The sequence below is a fragment of the Pangasianodon hypophthalmus genome, chromosome 20, assembly GCF_027358585.1.
Source record: "Pangasianodon hypophthalmus isolate fPanHyp1 chromosome 20, fPanHyp1.pri, whole genome shotgun sequence".
Lineage (NCBI taxonomy): Eukaryota > Metazoa > Chordata > Actinopteri > Siluriformes > Pangasiidae > Pangasianodon > Pangasianodon hypophthalmus.
The window spans coordinates 84510-104509 of record NC_069729.1 but is presented as its reverse complement, the minus strand read 5'-3'; the positions used below and the strand labels follow the sequence as shown (position 1 = coordinate 104509).

The 20000-nt window shown below is 44.4% G+C and overlaps 3 protein-coding genes across 8 annotated transcripts in view; 2 read left to right on the top strand and 1 right to left on the bottom strand.

The window, feature by feature from the left end:
* The window catches only part of irf6 (interferon regulatory factor 6), a 7466-nt gene extending 4867 nt beyond the window's left edge, over positions 1–2599 (top strand). For both annotated transcript variants that reach the window (XM_053227264.1, XM_034314307.2), the window contains exons 6-8: positions 293–685; positions 853–971; positions 1708–2599. In XM_053227264.1, the coding sequence (XP_053083239.1) occupies positions 293–685; positions 853–971; positions 1708–1938 (743 nt within the window). In that variant the 3' untranslated portion in view covers positions 1939–2599. The remainder of the gene's footprint in view (positions 1–292; positions 686–852; positions 972–1707) is intronic.
* A 1815-nt stretch (positions 2600–4414) lies between these two features.
* Positions 4415–15331, top strand: eps8l3a (EPS8-like 3a). The gene is made up of 20 exons (XM_026911695.3): positions 4415–4544; positions 5295–5351; positions 5445–5512; positions 5606–5670; positions 6439–6597; positions 6855–6998; positions 7369–7436; positions 7527–7636; positions 7901–8067; positions 8382–8487; positions 8616–8680; positions 10605–10679; positions 11123–11268; positions 12732–12870; positions 12957–12988; positions 13083–13179; positions 13451–13555; positions 14120–14205; positions 14451–14583; positions 14858–15331. The coding sequence occupies exons 2-20, from the start codon at positions 5302–5304 to the stop codon at positions 14885–14887; spliced, it is 1845 nt and encodes a 614-aa protein (XP_026767496.1). The 5' UTR covers positions 4415–4544; positions 5295–5301; the 3' UTR covers positions 14888–15331.
* Positions 15332–17215: 1884 nt separating this feature from the next.
* The window catches only part of LOC113525237 (AMP deaminase 2), a 27012-nt gene continuing 24227 nt past the window's right edge, over positions 17216–20000 (bottom strand). For 4 of the 5 annotated variants that reach the window (XM_034314456.2, XM_034314457.2, XM_034314458.2 and 1 more), the window contains 2 exons: positions 17885–17995; positions 17216–17734 (listed from right to left, as the gene is read on the bottom strand). In XM_034314456.2, coding sequence (XP_034170347.1) covers positions 17528–17734; positions 17885–17995 — 318 coding nt within the window. In that variant the 3' untranslated portion in view covers positions 17216–17527. Of the gene's footprint in view, positions 17735–17884; positions 17996–18024; positions 18770–20000 lie in introns of those variants that run through there. The other variant, XM_053227253.1, reaches the window with a different exon arrangement.

Here is a 20000-nt window from a genome sequence, read left to right as displayed (position 1 = left end):
ACATCAGTGGCATCATGTTCTGATACTTCAGTGTCATCACACATAACATTCATATACTCATCACTCACTAGTGTATCTGAGGATCATCAACCTCTGCAGCTCCTTTACTGCTGATCAACACACACTGCACTGTTCACTCAGTGAGACACAAACTGCACTGTTCACTCAGTGAGACACAAACTGCAATGTTCACTCAGTAACACAGTAACTACAAACTGCAAGGTTCAAGGTCAGGAATAGTTTTTGACTCTGTGTGTGTGTGTGTGTGTGTGTGTATGTGTGTGTGTTGCAGTGACAGATCTGGAGGTACAGTTTTATTACCGTGGTAAGGAGGTGTGTCCAACGCTGACGGTCAGTAACCCGCAGGGCTGCAGGCTGTTTTACGGGGACCTGGGCCCGATGGTGAATCAGGAGGAGCTTTTTGGACCTGTGAGTCTGGAGCAGCTGCGTTTCCCGTCCACTGAGCACATCACTAATGACAAACAGCGTCTCTTCACCAACCGCCTGCTCGACGTCATGGACCGCGGCCTCATCCTGGAGATCAGTGCACATGACATCTACGCCGTGCGTCTCTGCCAGTGTAAAGTGTACTGGTCTGGTCCATGTGGTCCAAATGCCAGTGCGCCCAACCTCATCGAGCGCCAGCGCCGAGTCAAACTCTTCTGCCTGGAGACCTTCCTCAGCAGTGAGCTATCATACCAACAGCTATGTAGCTACCTGACTGAAGAACAGAAATTTCTCAAATATCTCAAATATCTCATAGTAGCTTATTTATAACACATTAATCTTTAGTTACTCCTCTGTGTGTGTGTGTGTGTGTGTGTGTGTGTGTGTGTGTGTGTGTGTGTGTAGGTGTAATAGCTCATCAGCGTGGTCAGTCTCCATCTCTGCCTCAGTTTGATATTCACCTGTGTTTTGGAGAGGAGTGGCCTGATGGACGTCCCAGAGAGAGAAAACTCATCATGGTGCAGGTGACACACACAAACACACATCACTGTGTCTGAATAAAGATTTTGAAAAAAATCCCAAATTAGAGATCAGGACATTGCGAACATTTCATATTTGGATGAATTGCACTATTAACACCGTGTGCCTATCTGTGCCTGTGTGTGTGTGTGTGCATGCCTGTGTGTGTGTGTGTGCATGCCTGTGTGTGTGTGTGTGCATGCCTGTGTGTGTGTGTGTGCATGCCTGTGTGTGTGTGTGTGCATGCCTGTGTGTGTGTGTGTGCATGCCTGTGTGTGTGTGTGCATGCCTGTGTGTGTGTGTGCATGCCTGTGTGTGTGTGTGCATGCCTGTGTGTGTGTGTGCATGCCTGTGTGTGTGTGTGCATGCCTGTGTGTGTGCATGCCTGTGTGTGTGCATGCCTGTGTGTGTGTGTGCATGCCTGTGTGTGTGTGTGTGCATGCCTGTGTGTGTGTGTGCATGCCTGTGTGTGTGTGTGTGCATGCCTGTGTGTGTGTGTGCATGCCTGTGTGTGTGCATGCCTGTGTGTGTGCATGCCTGTGTGTGTGCATGCCTGTGTGTGTGTGCGCGCATGCCTGTGTGTGTGTGCGCGCGTGCCTGTGTGTGTGTGCGCGCGTGCCTGTGTGTGTGTGTGTGCGCGCATGCCTGTGTGTGTGTGTGTGTGCGCGCATGCCTGTGTGTGTGTGTGTGCGCGCATGCCTGTGTGTGTGTGTGTGCGCGCATGCCTGTGTGTGTGTGTAGGTAGTCCCTGTGGTGGCGAGGATCATCACTGAGATGTTCAGTTCAGATGGAACTCGTTCCTTTGACAGCTCCAGTGTGCGTCTCCAGATTTCTGTCCCGGACATAAAGGACAACATTGTCACACAGCTCAAACAGCTGTACCGCCTGCTGCAGAATCACCAGGGCAACGAGGCCTGGCCCCTCCCATCTGCTGGCCCCACCCACCTGCCCCACCCCTTGCATGCGCAGTGACTCCCAAAAACACACACAAACACACACACAGCCTGAGTAAGCTTTTACTCTGGACTCAGTCTCTCTCTCTCTCTCTCTCTCTCTCACACACACACACACATACACACACATACACACACACACACACACGCAAACACACAGCCAAGTTTTTCTTGTACATTTATATACATTTATTTAGTTTATTTGAAATATTACTGCTTTTAGTTTTTTGTAGCATCGAGTGTTTGTGTTTATAAATTTGTTGCATGTTTGTGGTTATAGAGTTGTGTGTTTGTGTTTATAGATTTGGCATATTTGTTTATTAAACAGATATTTTATGTAAATGAGGTCAGTTAGACACTAAATGTATGTATCTACTTTTGCTGTTGGTGGGCGTGTCTGTAGTCTCACTGTCTTATGCTTATAGCAAATTAAAGCTATTTTATTAGTGACCTTCTTGTCTGATTGGCTAAATACACACTCTTTCCTTTTCACCATTATGCACTATTTAAAGTGGACATTGGCCATAAGACTGCTGTAGTCTGGGGACTGTCCTAATTCTGCTGTCATTCCCTTAATCCTCATCAATTTTATCACGTCTTTGTCATGTCTACTTTATGTCTACTGTCATGTAATTTTTTTGTCAGATAAAAATAAACATTTTCTTTCAGTTGGTAAGAGATTGATGATATCATTGTGTTTTAACTCTGTCTGTGTGTGTGTGTGTGTGTGTGTGTGTGTGTGTGTGTGTGTGTGAATACTGTACGTGTAAAGCGTGGGAGTTTTAGGGAGCTGAGATCTTCAGGTTAGGATATAAAGTGTGTTCTGACAAAGTGAAACATTTTAATGGGCAAGAAAAAGGAGGTACAGTTTTATTATCGTGGTAAGGAGGCGTGTCCAACGCTGACGGTCAGTAACCCGCAGGGCTGCAGGCTGGTCTATGGAGACTTGGGGCTGATGGTGAATCAGGACCTGTGAGTCTGGAGCAGCTGTGTTTCCTGTCCACCGAGCGCATCACTAGTGATAAACAGCGTCTCTTCACAAACTGCCTTCTTGAAGTCATGGACCGCGGCCTCATCATGGAGACCAGTGCATACAACATCTACGCTGTGTGTCTCTGCCAGTGTAAAGTGTACCGGTAAGAAAAAAGGCACCAAGCACGTCGCCTCCTCAATCCCCACATCACCGCCTCCTCAATCCCCAGGTCGCCTCCTCAATCCCCACATCACCGCCTCCTCAATCCCCAGGTCGCCTCCTCAATCCCTACATCACCGCCTCCTCAATCCCCACATCGCCTCCTCAATCTCCACATCACCACCTCCTCAATCCCTACATCGCCTCCTCAATCCCCAGGTCGCCTCCTTAATCCCCACGTCACCGCCTCCTCAATCCCTTACATTGCCTCCTTAATCCCCACGTCACCTCCTTAATCCCCAGGTTGTCTCCTCAATCCCTACATCGCCTCCTCAATCCTCAGGTCGTCTCCACCTCAATCTCTACGTCACTTCCTCAATCTCCAGGTAGTTTCCTCAATCCCTATGTCACCTCATTCCCTACATCACCACAGCAGTCCCCATATCGCTTCCTTGATTCCCATGTCACAATCAGTGTCACCTCCTCAATTCCTACATCATATCGTCAATCCCTGCATTGCCTCCTTGAACCCCGTGTCACCTGCTCAATCCCTACTTCATCACCTCAGTCCCCGGGTCGCTGGACCCCACCATCACCTCCTCAATCCCTGCATTGCTTCCCAAATCTCCATGTCGCCCTGCTTAATCCCCGCTTCACCGTTCTCAATCCCTACGTTGCCCCAATCAATCTCTATGTTACTGCCTCGATCCCCACATCGCTTCTTCAATCTCCGCATTGCCTCTTCAGTCTCTACGTCACCCCTCTTGATCCCTGCGTTGCTCTGCTCAATCCCTACTTTAACCCAGTTAATCCTGACGTTGCTTCCTCAGGCCCTATGTTGCCCTGCATTGCTACGAGTTCTTTAATAGTTTTTGTCCTTTACTAACTGCAGCAGAGCTTTTGTACAGCACAAACAGGAAGTGATGCTTTATGGCGTTTGAACAGATGAAGAGGACAATGAGGAGGAAGAAAAGGAAGATTTTATTTTTTTTCTTTTTATCTTTTCTTTCCTCTAAGCGTATCTCTCTCATACACACACTGAAAAAAACCTGACTCTATGGCATTTTTTTTTACCTGCTGCAGTAACAGTACCCTCCTGTGGCAATAGTGTTTAATGACAGAATTACCCATAACCCCACTCAGCCAGCAAAGGGCAGAGCTACGTTCTCTCTTATGTGTGCTTGAGTAATAGATTTATAATAGATTTTCCATAATTAAGTTTGCATGTGTGTAGATATACCCTGGTCATATAACAGTGGTCAGGTGTGTACACTTATAACCTTTGACCTCAGGAGCTACAGCAGAGATACAGACACACCCATTCCCCTGACTACACACGCATACACACACACACCTCTATGTGGACTTTAATCTGAGTCTCTGAGGTTATTTCCTGATTGGTCTGCAGGATATTGTCTTCCGAAAGAGCAGTGTAACACACACAGTGTGAAGACAAACAAGTAGAGCAGCTCCACTGCCGGGACTCCGAGCAGGTAAAAATCACACCTGTAAAATATTTTATATCATTTCTTTATCAAATCAATGCTGTTTGACTCACTTTGTAAATAATGTGTTAAATGTTCAGACGGAGCTATAACTCACACACACAATGTTGAAGATAGTAAAAGTGTGAAGCAGAACTGGGCTTTAATTAATATAAATATGTGACGTAGTGTGAATAAGAAGTGTGTTGGTGTTCAGGTGATGTGGCCTGTGTGTGTGTCACAGTAAATAAACATATTTATCATGTATGTATTTATCAGTTATATTTTTAATATTTTTATTTTCCGGTTTGTCTCCCGGAAAAGGCCGGTGTGTGCCTGCAGGTCAGGGAGGAGTTTTGGGGTCTTTACTGTGGAATGTGTTTCAGTACAGTGAGCTCTGATGGCCAGGATCCACATCATGCTGAAAAAATCTGAAAACGCACTGGATTGTACATCAGCGAGAAATAAAATCTAATCTGATCTGATTCTGTAACAAATTCAGACTGAAAAATCAGATGTTTCAGTTTCTAAGTAATAGATACAGGCAGTTATCAGCGTAAACTTGACGACATTGTTGGGACGTATTTATGACACGATTAAAGTCCAACAGAACATTACAGCGTTTTTAGAACAGTGAAACGACGCTGATGTTTTAAAGCGAGTTTATGATCTCAGTTACACTGAAATCTTTTATTAAATATTTCACTAAATACAATAATACCCACAATTGTGTGTGTGTGTGTGTGTGTGTGAGTGTAGGGTGAAGATGTTCGACAGCAGCAGTTCATACAGCTATGCAGACTCACTGTCGTCCAAGTAAGAAAAACACAACTTACAACACAACATTAACACAAATAACATGCAAATCACACCACGATAATGTGTGTGTGTGTGTGTGTGTGTGTGTAGTTACTCTTTAGATGAAACATCCTCACAGAGCTCCAGTTTATCACGACCCAGCGCTAAAGCCATCTACAGTGAGTCCATAAACACACACACAAAAACGCACATGCGATGTGTGTGCAGGTTTTTATTTGTGTGTGTGTGTGTGTGTGTGTGTGTGTGGGTAGTGCGCAGGAAGGAATATGCTGAGTCCATCAACAAACAGCTGGCCAAGTTTCAGTACAGAGTAGAGGTAAGTGCTAATGCTAATCACAGTGGTAAAGTTACCTAGCACAAGCTTGAGAACATATGAAGTTTTAGATGATGGATCTTCATCGAGTAAGTGACATCAGAAACCTGGTTGATATGTTCTGAGAGAAGTGATACTGAATATTATCATGAGCTATAAGAAGCCATGAGACCTGACCACTGAGGGAAAACAAAAGTGTACCAAGAACCGACCCCTGAGGAACTCAGTTAGTGAGTCTGTGAGGTGATGAAATGGAACCTGTCCAAGCTCTGTGGTAGGAATGGATCTGTAGATTCTATGAGAACCGAGTCAGAGCACAGATTCCGAGTTAGCAAGAAGATGTGGTGATTCACAGAGTCAAAGCCAGCAGAGAGCTTGAGGATGATGAGAACAGAAGACAGAGTTCTCTCACACTTTCAGTGGAACTTCAGTGAAAGTAGGTTCAGTAGAATTCATGGCTGTGTGTCAGGACACTCAGTATGTCATCATTAGGAGATATGAAGAAAGCTGCTCCGAACCCAGAACGGAGAACAGAGTCTGTAGTTCCTCAGTGACTAGTGGTAATGTGTGGAAAGTCAGTTTTCCAGAAGAGGATGGGTTGCAATTTGAGTCTGGTTCCTCACAAGGTTTCTTCCTCATGTTGTCTCAGGGAGATTTTCCTCACCACTGTCAGGATAACTGTACTGATAAAAGATCTATATCAATAAAACTTATTGAGTGAGCCTTTTATCTTCTATGAGTGGTAATCTGTGTGTGTGTGTGTGTGTGCAGCACCTGTTCACCTGTGAGCTGGATGGTGTGGAAGTCTCAGGACTGGAGGACTGTGTGGAGCGTCTGAAGCTGTTGGAGATGATGGGTCGAGTTTGGGGACAGGAAATGAGCCTGGAGGTGGACAACGGAAATTTGCTACTGAGAGACATTGAGACTAAAGTGAGACTCAGTGAGAGGGACAGTGTGTGTGTGTGTGTGTGTGTGTGTGTGTGTGTGTGTGTGTGTGTCCGTGTCTGTCCTCCATCAGTTGCTGTTGTGTCTCCTCCTATTGTACTCACTTGTAGTACATATGCACACACACACTTACAGACCAACAACACTTTTACTACTGCACACTATTTACTACAGGATTTTGTGTGTGTGTGTGTGTGTGTGTGTGTGTGCGTGTGTGTGTGTGTGCGTGTGTGTGCGTGCAGGAGGAGCTGGACTGTGTTCCTCTGCTCAGTGTGTCGGAGGTGACGGCGATGTTGGACGCGTGTGTGTATAAGTCTCTGCTGATGATCTCAGTGTGTGAGCGACAGGTCGTCAGTGTCTTCATGTTCCAGTGCGACTCTCTGAGAGTAAGACACACCTCCAACACACACACACCACACTGCATTCTGATTGGCTGAGAGCAGTATGCTGGGTTCTAATTGGCTGACAGCAGTATGTTGCGTTCTGATTGGCTGAGAGAAGTACACTGTGTTCTGATTGGCTGATTAGATCACTCTTTTGCTACAGCCATGAATTATACAGGAAGACACCTGACTGACTTTTATTTTATCTTATTTTTAGGCTAAATGCACAAACTTTATTTTATAATTTTAATGAATTAAATTTTGAATGAAAATTGTATTTGGTATTTGCTCAGTAATGAAATAAAGGCACTTCTTGGTAGTGCGCTCAGGCTGTACTCTACACACTCCCGTCTGTGTGGTTGGTGTGTTTCAGGCTGATTATATAAAGCGAGATCTGGACCGTGCATTACAGAACCCCACCAACAACACAAACAATGACAGGTAACATTTACTAACGCTAAAAACACTACGTCTCCTAGTGTACGTCTCCTAGTGTACGTCTCCTAGTGTACGTCTCTCTCTAACTGCTAGGGGGCGACTCAGGACCCAGATGATGAAAAATAACAGAAACACACACTCCCCTCCAGAACAGACAGAATACCCATACTCCCCTCCTGAAGAATGGATCGTTCCAGATTATGGTAAGAAAAAATGTGATGCGTCTCCAACCACACATCATATTCATTATATCTGGCCAATATTTAGTATGTCTATCTTTAATATACTTGTGTGAAAGCATCGTGGAGTGTGACAGGATTTATCCAAATGATGTAGTCTAGCAACTACAGATTACCCATAATGCACTGCATCAAAGACACAATGCAGCCTATATGATAAATATGGTGTGGTTTGGGACACTGCCATTACTTACAACAGAAATAAACAGAAATAAAGTCTCTGTTCAGATGAGACTCCGCCTCCAACACCAACTTCGCCCGAAAGCAGACGAGAGCCAGTCTACAATAGAACAGAGCCACTGACTCCGCCCCCTCACTCAGAGGACACACCGATATACCCAACCCCACCTCCTGCCCTCAGCCCCGCCCCATACACAGAGAGAGAGAGGAACGTGGTGAGTGATGAAAACACGACACAGTGATTTTACTGAACAGCGTAAACACTGAACAATTAACCACAACAATCCCACTGCACAGTCACTTCTCTATTGGTGTGTTCTTTTGTTGTGTTTTGATGATGTGATGTAATTTGTTGTGCTGTGATGTGTCGTGATTTATGTGATGTTGTGTTGTGCTGTGATGTAATGCTGTGTTGTGATGATCTGATGTGTCGAGTTTGTGCTGTGTTGTGATGTTATGTTGTGATGTGTTGTGTTTGTGATGTTGTGTTGTAATATATAGTGTTGTTGTGTTTTGTGTGTTCCTGCAGGACATCCTGAATCACCTGATTAATGACATTGAGCAGTTTGTGGATCTCGTTCTCGCTGCAGCTCCGAATGAAAAGAAGAAAAAAAAGAAAAAGAAAAATCAGACAGGTGCAAATGAGCTGCAGCTCTGTCGAGTTTATCACTGTGTAGTACTGTGAAATTTTTTGTCTGTTTTGTGTAAATTATATGTCTCCTGTGTATGTATGTGTGTGTGTGTGTGTGTGTGACTGGGGTAGGATTACCCTCAGAGGAGGAGTTTAAAATTTGCCTGCAGAAAATCAAAATGGCCTTCAACCTATTGGTAAGTGATAAAACACTCCAAATTAGTGAACACACACACACACACACCTTACCTTTAAAATATACAGACACATACATTAAACTATACACACACACACACACATACAGTCTCCTCTGAAAGTATTGCTATACACCGAAGACATTTGAGAGGAACCAGACTCAAAAGGGAACATCCTCATCTGGGTGATGCCAGATAGTGCGATTATAAATCATTCCCTTCTATAACTGTGTACTACATGGACACATAGTGCAGTTGTGTGACCAGGAAATTGATTACAGTTTTCATGAAGTCTGGTTTGTTAAACCTCTCCACTGTTCACTGATGCAGACCTGAGTGCAAAACTGCTTGCGGCAACCGTAGTCCAAAGCATCTCCAATGTCCCCAAGCGGCACCATCCCCAGCAATCCCACTGATTTTCAGTTCCTGGTATTTACATCTAGAGTTGTTAAACAACTTAGCACATGGCACCTTTTGTATCAGACCACCCAACTTCTAGGTGAGCAAAAAAGTATTGGGAATGATAGACTTAAAGTAAATAACACTTAATATTTGCTTGCAATAACTCCATCAAGCCAGTGACCCCATGACATCACCAAACTGCTGCATTCTTCTTCTGTGCTGCTTTTCCAGGCTTGTAGTGCAGCTTCTTTCAGTTGTTGTTAGTTTTGGGGGGTTTCTCCCTTCAGTCTCCACTTCAGGAGGTGAAATGCTGCTCAGTTGGGTTAAGGTCTGCTGATGGACTTGTCCAGTCTAAAACCTTCCACTTTTCCCCTGATGAAGTGCTTTGTTGTGTTGCAGTGTGTTTTGGGTCGTTGTCTTGCTGAATGATGAAGTTCCTCCCGATTAGATTGGATGCATTTCTCTGTAAATTGGCAGACAGAATGTTTCTGTAAACTTCTGAATTCATTCTGCTGCTACCATCATGAGCTCCATCATCAATAAAGATTAGTGAGTCTGTTCCAGAAGCAGCCATGCAAGCCCAAGCCATGACACTACCTCCACCATGCTTCACCCATGAGCTCGTATGTTTTGGATCATGAGCAGATCCTTTCTTTCTCCACACTTTGACCTTTCCATCACTTTGGTAGAGGTTCATCTTGGTTCCAGAACTTTTGTGGCTCATCTCTATATTTCCCTGTGAATTCCAGTCTGGTTTTCTGATTCTTACTGCTGATGAGAGGTTTACATCTTGTGTTACCTTGTCCTCTATATTTCTGCTCTCGAAATCTTCTTCAGCCGGTGGATTGCGATACCTTCACCCCTGCCCTGTGGAGGTTGTTGATGATGTCACTGACTGTTGTTTATGGGTTTTTCTTCACAGCTATCACAATGTTTCTGTCATCTATTGCTGTTGTTTTCTTGGCCGACCTCATCGATGTGTGGATGTTAGTAGTTTATTTCTTTTTCAGGACATTCCAAATTGTTGTACTGGCTATGCTCAATGCTTGTGCAATGGCTCTGATAGATTTTCCCTCTTTTCTCTGCTTCAGAATGGCTTGATTTTCTCCCATAGACAGCTTTCTGGTCTTCATGTTGGTTTTAAACAACAAATGCAGTATTTACAGGCAAAACACAGAGCTCATACCAAGAGTAGACATTCAGCGCTATTAATTGTTTAAACAGTCAATCTAACAGGGCACACCTGGGCAACAAGAAACACCTGTCAGTCACATGTTCCAATATTTTTGATCACTTGAAAAATGGGTGGGTTCAAACAGAAGGTGTTCTAAGTTGTTTAACACGTATAGATGTAAATATGAGGAAATGAAAGCTGAAATTCTGATCATCTCATATTCATCTCTTGATCTCAACCCCAAATGTCTTCAGTGTATAGCAAAAACAATAGAATTGGCCTTGCTGTTCCAATACTTTCAGAGGGGACTGTATATACACAACTTTTTATTCTCTCTTTTTCTCTCCTTAGGCGACAATGAACGGTCAAATTCAGTCCCCCAGTGCTCCAGAACTCGCACACTGTCTCTTCTCCACATTGGAAGTGGTAAAGACACACTCACATACACACACACACACACAAACACACACAAACACATACATATACTGTACATACGCATATTATGAACTAGGAGAAGGTTTTGCAACTTTGGAACTTAAAAATGAAAAGCAAAAACATGAAAGAATATTTTAAAAGAAAATGCAATGATGATGAGGAGGGGAGATGAAAATCAGAAAACAGGAGAATCTGAGGAACTGGAAACTAGGGAACTAGGGTAGAAGTGCCCTTGGAGGGGAATTAGAAATTCGGGAACTTGTGTTAAGGCTTCACATCAATTAAACACTAAAAAGATGTGATTTCATTAAATTATTAGGGGGCGGGGGCAGAGCAGAAGTGAGCCAATCAGGAGCTAAACAGGAAACTACTTTGACATGCAGATTCACCATACATACCCTGTAGACAGTGTGTGTGTGTGTGTGTGTGTGTAGATTGTGAGTCATTGTGCAGATGATCTCCCTGCAAGTGTAGTTGCACCGTTGCTGGAGCCGGAGTGTGTGCGCTTTCTGAGTGAGGAGGCAACACAGGAGGAGGACCAGTTGTGGCAGTCGCTTGGAGATGCCTGGAACATCCCCAGGTACCACACGCTCTTTATCACCACCACCATTATCATCACCACCACCATAACCATCACCATAACCATCACCATTATCATCACCACCACCATAACCATCACCATAACCATCACCATTATCATCACCACCATAACCATCACCATTATCATCACCACCACCATAACCATCACCATAACCATCACCATTATCATCACCACCACCATAACCATTATCACCACCACCACCACCATAACCATCACCACCATAACCATCACCATTATCATCACCATAACCATCACCATTATCATCACCACCACCATAACCATCACCATTATCATCACCACCATAACCATCACCATTATCATCACCACCACCATAACCATCACCATAACCATCACCATTATCATCACCACCACCATAACCATTATCACCACCATAACCAGCACCATAACCATCACCACCATAACCATCACCATTATCATCACCATAACCATCACCATTATCATCACCACCACCATAACCAGCACCATTATCATCACCATCACCACCATAACCAGCACCATTATCATCACCACCATAACCATCGCCATTATCATCACTACCAAACCATCAACTTTATCACCATAATCATCATCAGCAGCCTCTTCACTACCACCATCATCACAATCAACACCATTATTACCATCACCACTATAACCATCACCATCATCACCGTCACCATTATTATTACCACAATCACCACCACCATCACCATCACCATTATCATCACCATAATCATCACCACCACCATAACCATCACCATTATCATCACCACTATAACCATCACCATCATCACCATCACCATTATTATTACCACAATCACCATAACCATCACCATTATCATCACCACCACCATAACCATCACCATTATCATCACCACTATAACCATCACCATCATCACCATCACCATTATTATTACCACAATCACCACCACCATCACCATTATCATCACCACCACCATCACCATTATCATCACCACCACCATAACCATCAACATTATCATCACCACTATAACCATCACCATCATCACCATCACCATTATTATTACCACAATCACCACCACCATCACCATTATCATCACCACCACCATAACCATCAACATTATCATCACCACTATAACCATCACCATCATCACCATCACCATTATTATTACCACAATCACCATAACCATCACCATTATCATCACCACCACCATAACCATCACCATTATCATCACCACTATAACCATCACCATCATCACCGTCACCATTATTATTACCACAATCACCACCACCATCACCATTATCATCACCACCACCATCACCATTATCATCACCATAACCATCACCATTATCATCACCACCACCATAACCATCACCATTATCATCACCACCACCATAACCACAATCATCATCACCATAATCACTATCATCTTCATCATCATCATCATCATCATCATGCGTTTCAGTACTCAGTGGCCGGAGGATGATGATGAGATTCCAACCTTCACCCCAGTATTTGATGATGGTTGGGAGCCACCAGAGATCACACACACTGAGAGGAAAACGTTCAACCGCCAGGAGAGCCAGCAGTCCACCACAGGACAGGTATATACACACACACACACACACACACACACACACACACACAGTAAAATGTATTAAATGCTATGTTTGCCTGTTTTTTTTTTCAGAGCATTAAATCTTTTCAGACGGCACACAAGAGGTAAAACTACTCCACCTCTCAACTGTCAGCCAATCAGACGCTCTCTGACTCTGTGTGTGTGTGTGTGTGTGTGTGTGTGTGTGTGTGTATGTAGCTCAGAGGAAGTGCCAGCGAGCTGTATGCGTGTACTATATGAATTCAGAGCGAGAAATGACCGAGAGCTCAGTGTGAAGAAGGGTGAGCTGGTGGAGGTAAGATCACGCCAACATCAGTACTGTACAGCAACATGAGGGGCTGCTACTGAGTGTTGTCACGGCAGAAAGGATCACCTGCACACACACACACACACACACACACAGAACAATGACATGCCTACATTTAAAACACAATATTAATAATATACGTGGTATATCAGCAATGGTGCAGAACAAACATCACATTAATGCCCACATAGGAGGAGGGTGTGCGCATGACATTGAAGCAGTGGTGTGTGTGTGTGTGTGTGTGTGTGTGTGTGTGCAGATATTGGACATGTCTAAGCGATGGTGGAAAGTGAGGAACGATCATGGTGAAGAGGGTTTCATTCCGTATAATGTCCTGAAGTCCACTGAGAATGAAAACACACAGGTGGGTCATTACACTGATACATATATACACTATATAGCCAAAGGTATGAGCACCCCTGACCATCACACCCATCACTCCCTTCAGTGGAACTAAGAGACTCAAACCTGTTCCAGCATGACAATGCCCCTGTGCACAAAGCGAGCTCCATGAAGACATGGTGTGTGAAGGTTGGAGTGGAAGAACTCGAGTGTCCTGCACAGAGCCCTGACCTCAACCCTACTGAACACCTTTGGGATGAACTGGAACACCGACTGAACCCCAGACCTCCTCGACATCCCAACATCAGCGCCTGATCTCACTAATGCTCTTGTAGCTGAATGAACACAAATCCCCACAGCCACGCTCCAACATCTAGTGGAAAGCTTCCCAGAAGAGTGGAGCTTATTATAACAGCAAACACACGGGAATAAATCTGGAATGAGATGTTCAACACGCACATATGGGTGTGATGATCAGGGGTGCACATACTTTTAGTAATATAGCGTGTATACACTCACATACACTCAGACCAATCAGAATGAGCAATGACATTATCAGCATGATTGGTTGTGTTTGATCCTGCAGGAGGTGAATCCTAACCCGGTCCTGACCAGGAAGTCTCGGCCGGAGGAAGTGAAGGCCTGGCTGGAGCACAAAGAGTTCAGCAACATGTGAGACACACACACACACACACACACACACACACACACACACACACAGAAGTGGGTGAAGCAGCAGGTGGGGTGGTGAGTGGGTTGAGCGTCACTGGTGGAGCGGCAGGCTGGGCGTCGAGTGGGCTCTTAATCTCTTAATCTTCTCTCTCACAACTGTTAATCTTCTTTCTCTCATATTTTCTCTTGTTCACTCTACTTTCTTTCTTTGTGTGTGTGTGTGTGTGTGTGTGTTTATGTGTTAGCACCGTGCGCTGTCTCGGGGGTCTCAGCGGCGGGATGTTGTTGGGGATGACGTTAGAGGAGTTGAAGATTGTTTGTCCAGAGGAAGGAAGACGAGTGTTTTACCAACTACAGAATGTCAAATCAGCACTAGCAGTGAGCACACACACACACACACACACACACACACACACACTTTCTTCACATCTATAACAACACTGACACACACAATCTGTTTGTTTATTCATACGGTTGGGTTACACACACGAGGTTACGGAGAAACACACACACACACACACACACACACACACACACACATGTCTATACTTATTCCTACAGCCTGCTCACTGCTCTGTGTTTGTGTGTGTGTTTGTGTGTGTGTTTGTGTGTGTGTGTGTGTGTGTGTGTTTGTGTGTGTGTGTGTCTTTAGCTTGCCAAAGAAGGGAATCTGCAGAACTGAGAAGAAACAAGACACTACAATGAAGAACACTCACACACACATACACACGCACACACGCACACACACAGAGGTGTGTACAGTTAGTAGTTGAGATGTGTATAAGTAATAATTATTGTGTGCACAGGTGAAAACTGTCGTTACCTGTACGCACCTTACTGAACGTTTTTTGACTCTAGTTACCTGCATACACCTGGAGAAGAATTTACACTGGGTAAAGTCAGAGTTTATCATGTTTACATTCACACATATAATTATTATAAATATCAACATTATTAAAATTATGAACTTAAACAAAATGTACAAATTGTGCACATTTCATGCTGATGAGCAGATGATCCCATGCTTTATTTGATTTGAACAGTACCTGTCCGTACAGGTGTGACTGACACACGTCGAGCTGTGATGGTGGCTACAAATGAAACGCATTAAACAACTAAAATAAAATGCTATGTGTGAAGAAGTGTTACATAAGATGAATCTCATGTCAACACACCTCAGAGTGAACACTGCTTAAACACTTAACATTATCGCCACAATTAAAAGCAGAAGAGTGTGTGAGATACGACGAAAAATCAACCTGTGGAAATATAATGATTTTATAAAAAATGTAATTATGTAAACAAATGATTACACACAAAGTAGTTCAATTATTTTAATTCAACTAAATTACATTATTATAATATTCTGAACACAGCAAAAGTTTTGGTGTTTGTGTGTTAGCTAACGGTTAGCAACAGAACCTGTGTTTACGTGACACGCTACCAGTCTGCCAACAGAAAGGTTTTCTTCATTTTTACTGTTTGAGTATAATACTGAATCATTTTCTCTATAAAATTACACACATGGAATGGTGTGACTGCTAAACATGTTAAACAAATCCAAACGATTTTATGTTTTAATTGAACAGCTCCTGATGAAGCTCTCTGTATCTTCTCACCCAGCTTCATGCCAGGATGCGTTTCCTAAACTTCATAAATAACCTGAGCTCTTCACTGCTCCTACTAATTTTAACGACTTAAGAAACAATTTAAGTCTTACTATATATTCTAATGTCTAAACTGTGACTTTTATAGTTTATAGGATTAAATTTATATAAATCACTACTGTCTAAAACTAATTTCTGCATATTGAAGAAACAAACAAATCTACTGCAGAGAGCGAGAGGAGAGGAGAGGAGAGGAGAGGAGGAGAGAGAGAGTGAGAGGAGAGATAGAGAGAGGGAGAGGAGAGGAGGAGAGAGAGAGTGAGAGGAGAGGAGAGGAGAGGAGAGTGAGAGGGAGAGGAGAGGAGGAGAGGGGAGAGAGAGAGTGAGAGGAGAGATAGAGAGAGGGAGAGGAGAGGAGGAGAGGGGAGAGAGAGAGTGAGAGGAGAGGAGGAGAGAAGGAGAGGGAGAGGAGGAGAGAAGGAGAGAGAGAGTGAGAGGAGAGGAGAGCGAGAGTGAGAGGAGAGGAGGAGAGGAGAGAGAGTGAGAGGAGAGGAGGAGAGAGAGAGAGAGAGAGAGGAGAGGAGGAGAGCGAGAGTGAGAGGAGAGGAGAGGAGGAGAGGAGGAGAAGAGGAGAGAGAGAGAGAGAGAGAGAGAGAGGAGAGAGGAGGAGAGGAGGAGAGAGAGAGTGAGAGGAGAGGAGGAGAGGAAGGCGAGAGAGAGAGGAGAGGAGGAGAGAGAGGGTGAGGGGAGAGGGAGGAGAGAGAGAGGTGAGAGGGAGAGGAGAGGAGAGGAGGAGAGAGAGGGTGAGAGGAGAGGAGGAGAGAGAGAGAGAGAGGAGAGGAGGAGAGCGAGAGTGAGAGGAGAGGAGGAGAGGAGGAGAGGAGAGAGAGAGAGAGAGGAGAGGAGGAGAGCGAGAGTGGAGAGGAGAGGAGGAGAGGAGGAGAGAGAGAGAGAGAGAGAGGAGAGGAGGAGAGCGAGAGTGAGAGGAGAGGAGGAGAGGAGGAGAAGAGGAGAGAGAGAGAGAGAGAGAGAGAGAGAGAGTGAGAGAGGAGGAGGAGGAGAGGAGGAGAGAGGAGAGAGGAGGAGAGGTGAGGAGAGAGGAGAGAGGAGAGTGAGGAGAGGAGAGTGGAGGAGAGGGTGAGGGGATGAGGGGAGAGGAGGGAGAGGAGAGTGGAGGGAGAGGGGAGGAGAGGAGGAGAGAGAGGGTGAGGGGGAGGAGGAGAGAGAGTGAGAGGTGAGAGGGAGGAGGAGAGGAGAGTGGAGAGGAGAGGAGTGTGAGAGTGGTGGAGGGTGAGAGGGTGGGGGAGGAGGAGAGGGAGTGGAGGAGAGAGAGGAGGAGAGAGAGAGAGAGAGGAGTGTGAGAGAGAGTGAGTGGTGGAGGGGTGAGGAGGGTGTGTGAGTGAGAGTGAGAGAGAGAGGGAGAGGAGAGGAGAAGAGGGAGGCTGTAAGGCTGTGAGTTGAATGGTGGGTTTTTAGTCTTTGCACATATAGAATGTATTTCCTGTATGTGTGTAATGGAAAGCACGTGGGGTCAGAGGTCAGCGCCTCTTGGAGCACTGAGGGTTAAAGGGTTAAAGCCTAACCGTGACAAATGCAAATGAAACACAACCTTCTGATCCACAGCGCAGAACCTGGAGGGAACCAAAGCCAGATGCAATGAGGGAAATGGAAGTATGTAAAAGAGAGGAAAGGAAACGAGGATGAAGAATCGAATGTTAATTTCTTATTAGCCCCATGGAAGGTGGAGTCTCCTCTTCTGGCCCCGCCCCCTGTATGTGTGCAGCATGGGTAATGAGCTGCAGTTCATCACACAGAGTCTCGTGTCGGAAGGCGAGACGAATGTCGGGAACGTTGGAGCGACGGATATCATTACCATCCGGACCCTCACGCCTGTACCCCGCCCCCAACCACGAAATCTTCACCTGGTGGGTGGAGTCACCAAAATGGAACAGTCAGATAAAAATAGTGTGGAATGGTGTGTGTGTGTGTGTGTGTGTGTGTGTGTGTGTGTGTGTGTGTGTGTGTTTGTTTGTGTGTGTGTGTGTGTGTGTGTGTGTGTGTGTGTGTGTTACCTTGTGTGAGAAGCCACTCATGAGCACACTGTTTCTTGCTAATTCACACATGTCGCACGAGCTGAGCTTCCATACTTGAGCAGCAATACTGTACTCCTCCATCAGGGGCTCCTACACACACACACACACACACACACACACACACACACACTTTAACTCCACATTCATGTTCTCCATGTTCTAGCACTAGTGGTGCTAGTCAGTTTTTGGCTTTAAGACAGTTCAGAGTCTCCAGCTTGTTTACTGTTTATTTCTCTTGCATTTCATTATTACACCCAAAGGTGGCACACTATAGGTGGCACCCAGTCACTCTATAGCAGATTAGCCCCGCCCAGTCACTTTACAGCAGATTAGCCCCGCCCAGTCACTTTACAGCAGATTAGCCCCGCCCAGTCACTTTACAGCAGATTAGCCCCGCCCAGTCACTTTACAGCAGATTAGCCCCGCCCAGTCACCTTACAGCAGATTAGCCCCGGTTTAAAACTACGGTCAGTATGTTTCAGTCTGCGCAGCATTCTGAGGCACTACACAGAGCAGGCTATCAATAAACGTTACTGCTGAAGGACTGGACAATTCAACCCATTAGTATTATTATTGTTTAGTATTATTTAATTCTAATATTTTATCTTCATTCAGTGTTCGGTATGAACACAGTCTTTACCAGCGTTTGGCAGAATAATGCAGACTGATAAGGTGAAGGAGTGAAAGAGCACTGTGCAGTGGCTCTGTGTTGACACAGGTTCTCTCTCAGCTTTCATTTCTATCATCACGAGTTTTATGGTTTTATTGGGAGCGGTTTTATTTGCACCTCTCTGTGTGTTCATATTTCCACAAAGCTGAAGTCACCAAAGTCGCCCTCACTAGGGTCTGGCATGGCCACCATGGCTGGAGGAAAAAAGGAAAGGGCGAGGAGTTTAGGGTTTTTTGGAGGGAAAAGGTACGACAGACAGGTTTCTTTGTGGCTGCAGTTTATTACCTATTTTCTCTTTTAACCATTTCTGTGCTCGAGTAGCTGAAGGCTAAAAAAAACTTTGGAAAGTTTAATGATAGAGGCAGAAAATCTGTGCAGGATCAGATGCACTGCAATCTATACGACTGATTTTTTGCATTCAGGATGGTGATCTGATTACAGAACAGTTGAGATCAATCCTTTTTGTTCCTGCTTTTCAATGATTAACGTTCAAAGCTAACGTGTGTAGTGCATATCTCCGGGGCTATGTGTCGGGTGATCGCTGATTGGTTGGCGGAGGGGTGTATCCAGTTGTGTACTTGACAACGGTTTCATAAGACGTTATGGCATTTCTTCAACAGATTTAATCAAATTCAACTTAATATTGTTTAAACCAGAGTAATACTGTTTAAGTGTAAACAATAAATTTTCCCTCATTAAATCCAGAACTTTCTGTCTTCTATAGACGAGCTCGCGTTCTGAAACTGCGTTCTGAAAGTGTAGTCCGTTATAAACCTATAAACCTATAAACAGCTGGTGAAAAAACAGATGAAAAACACTGTGTAAAAAAGATTCAGTTTAAACAGACTCAGTGTGTTAGTTTCTCTGACCAGTATCTTTAATAAACACTTCTCCTCTGTGATAAAACTCTCACACTGAACAGCGAGAGGAAACGAACACGAGCGAGTTTCCCCTGTGCTTCACGCTCGCTTCACACACAGCGACATGATCACTTTACTGTAGAACGTATTTATTTACTGAAAACTACAGTCATGATATTGTGTTAATTAAGTATATGATATAATGTGTGAGGCTTTATAATGGCTGTAGTTGATTATAATATCCAGTTTAATCCTGCAGGATCACACACTTTGCTTCTCTTTACACACTCCCAATAAACACACAGTGCAGGCGATGTAAAGCACAGCAACACAATATCAATAAAAACTACAGCTTCATCAGTCAGTGATGGACAGTTACATTGAAGTGCTTCAGTATGACAGCCGCTCATACTGCGAGCAGCTGTCGTATTGAATACAGACGAGTTAAACACTTCAGAAATGACTTCAGTGAGAATTCACTTCCTTTATAATGAATCATGTGAGGTTTGTTTTTCCCAGCATTTTATAGAACAACATTATTTCAATGCTCTCTTCTATTTATTAT

Bases quoted from the DNA above. Each gene is read 5' to 3' on its own strand.
- eps8l3a (XM_026911695.3), top strand. From the start codon at position 5,302: ATGTTCGACAGCAGCAGTTCATACAGCTATGCAGACTCACTGTCGTCC. The intron at 8,681-10,604 runs GTAAGTGATAAA...TTCTCTCCTTAG, and splicing joins AAATGGCCTTCAACCTATTG to GCGACAATGAACGGTCAAAT. The intron at 10,680-11,122 runs GTAAAGACACAC...GTGTGTGTGTAG, and splicing joins TCTTCTCCACATTGGAAGTG to ATTGTGAGTCATTGTGCAGA.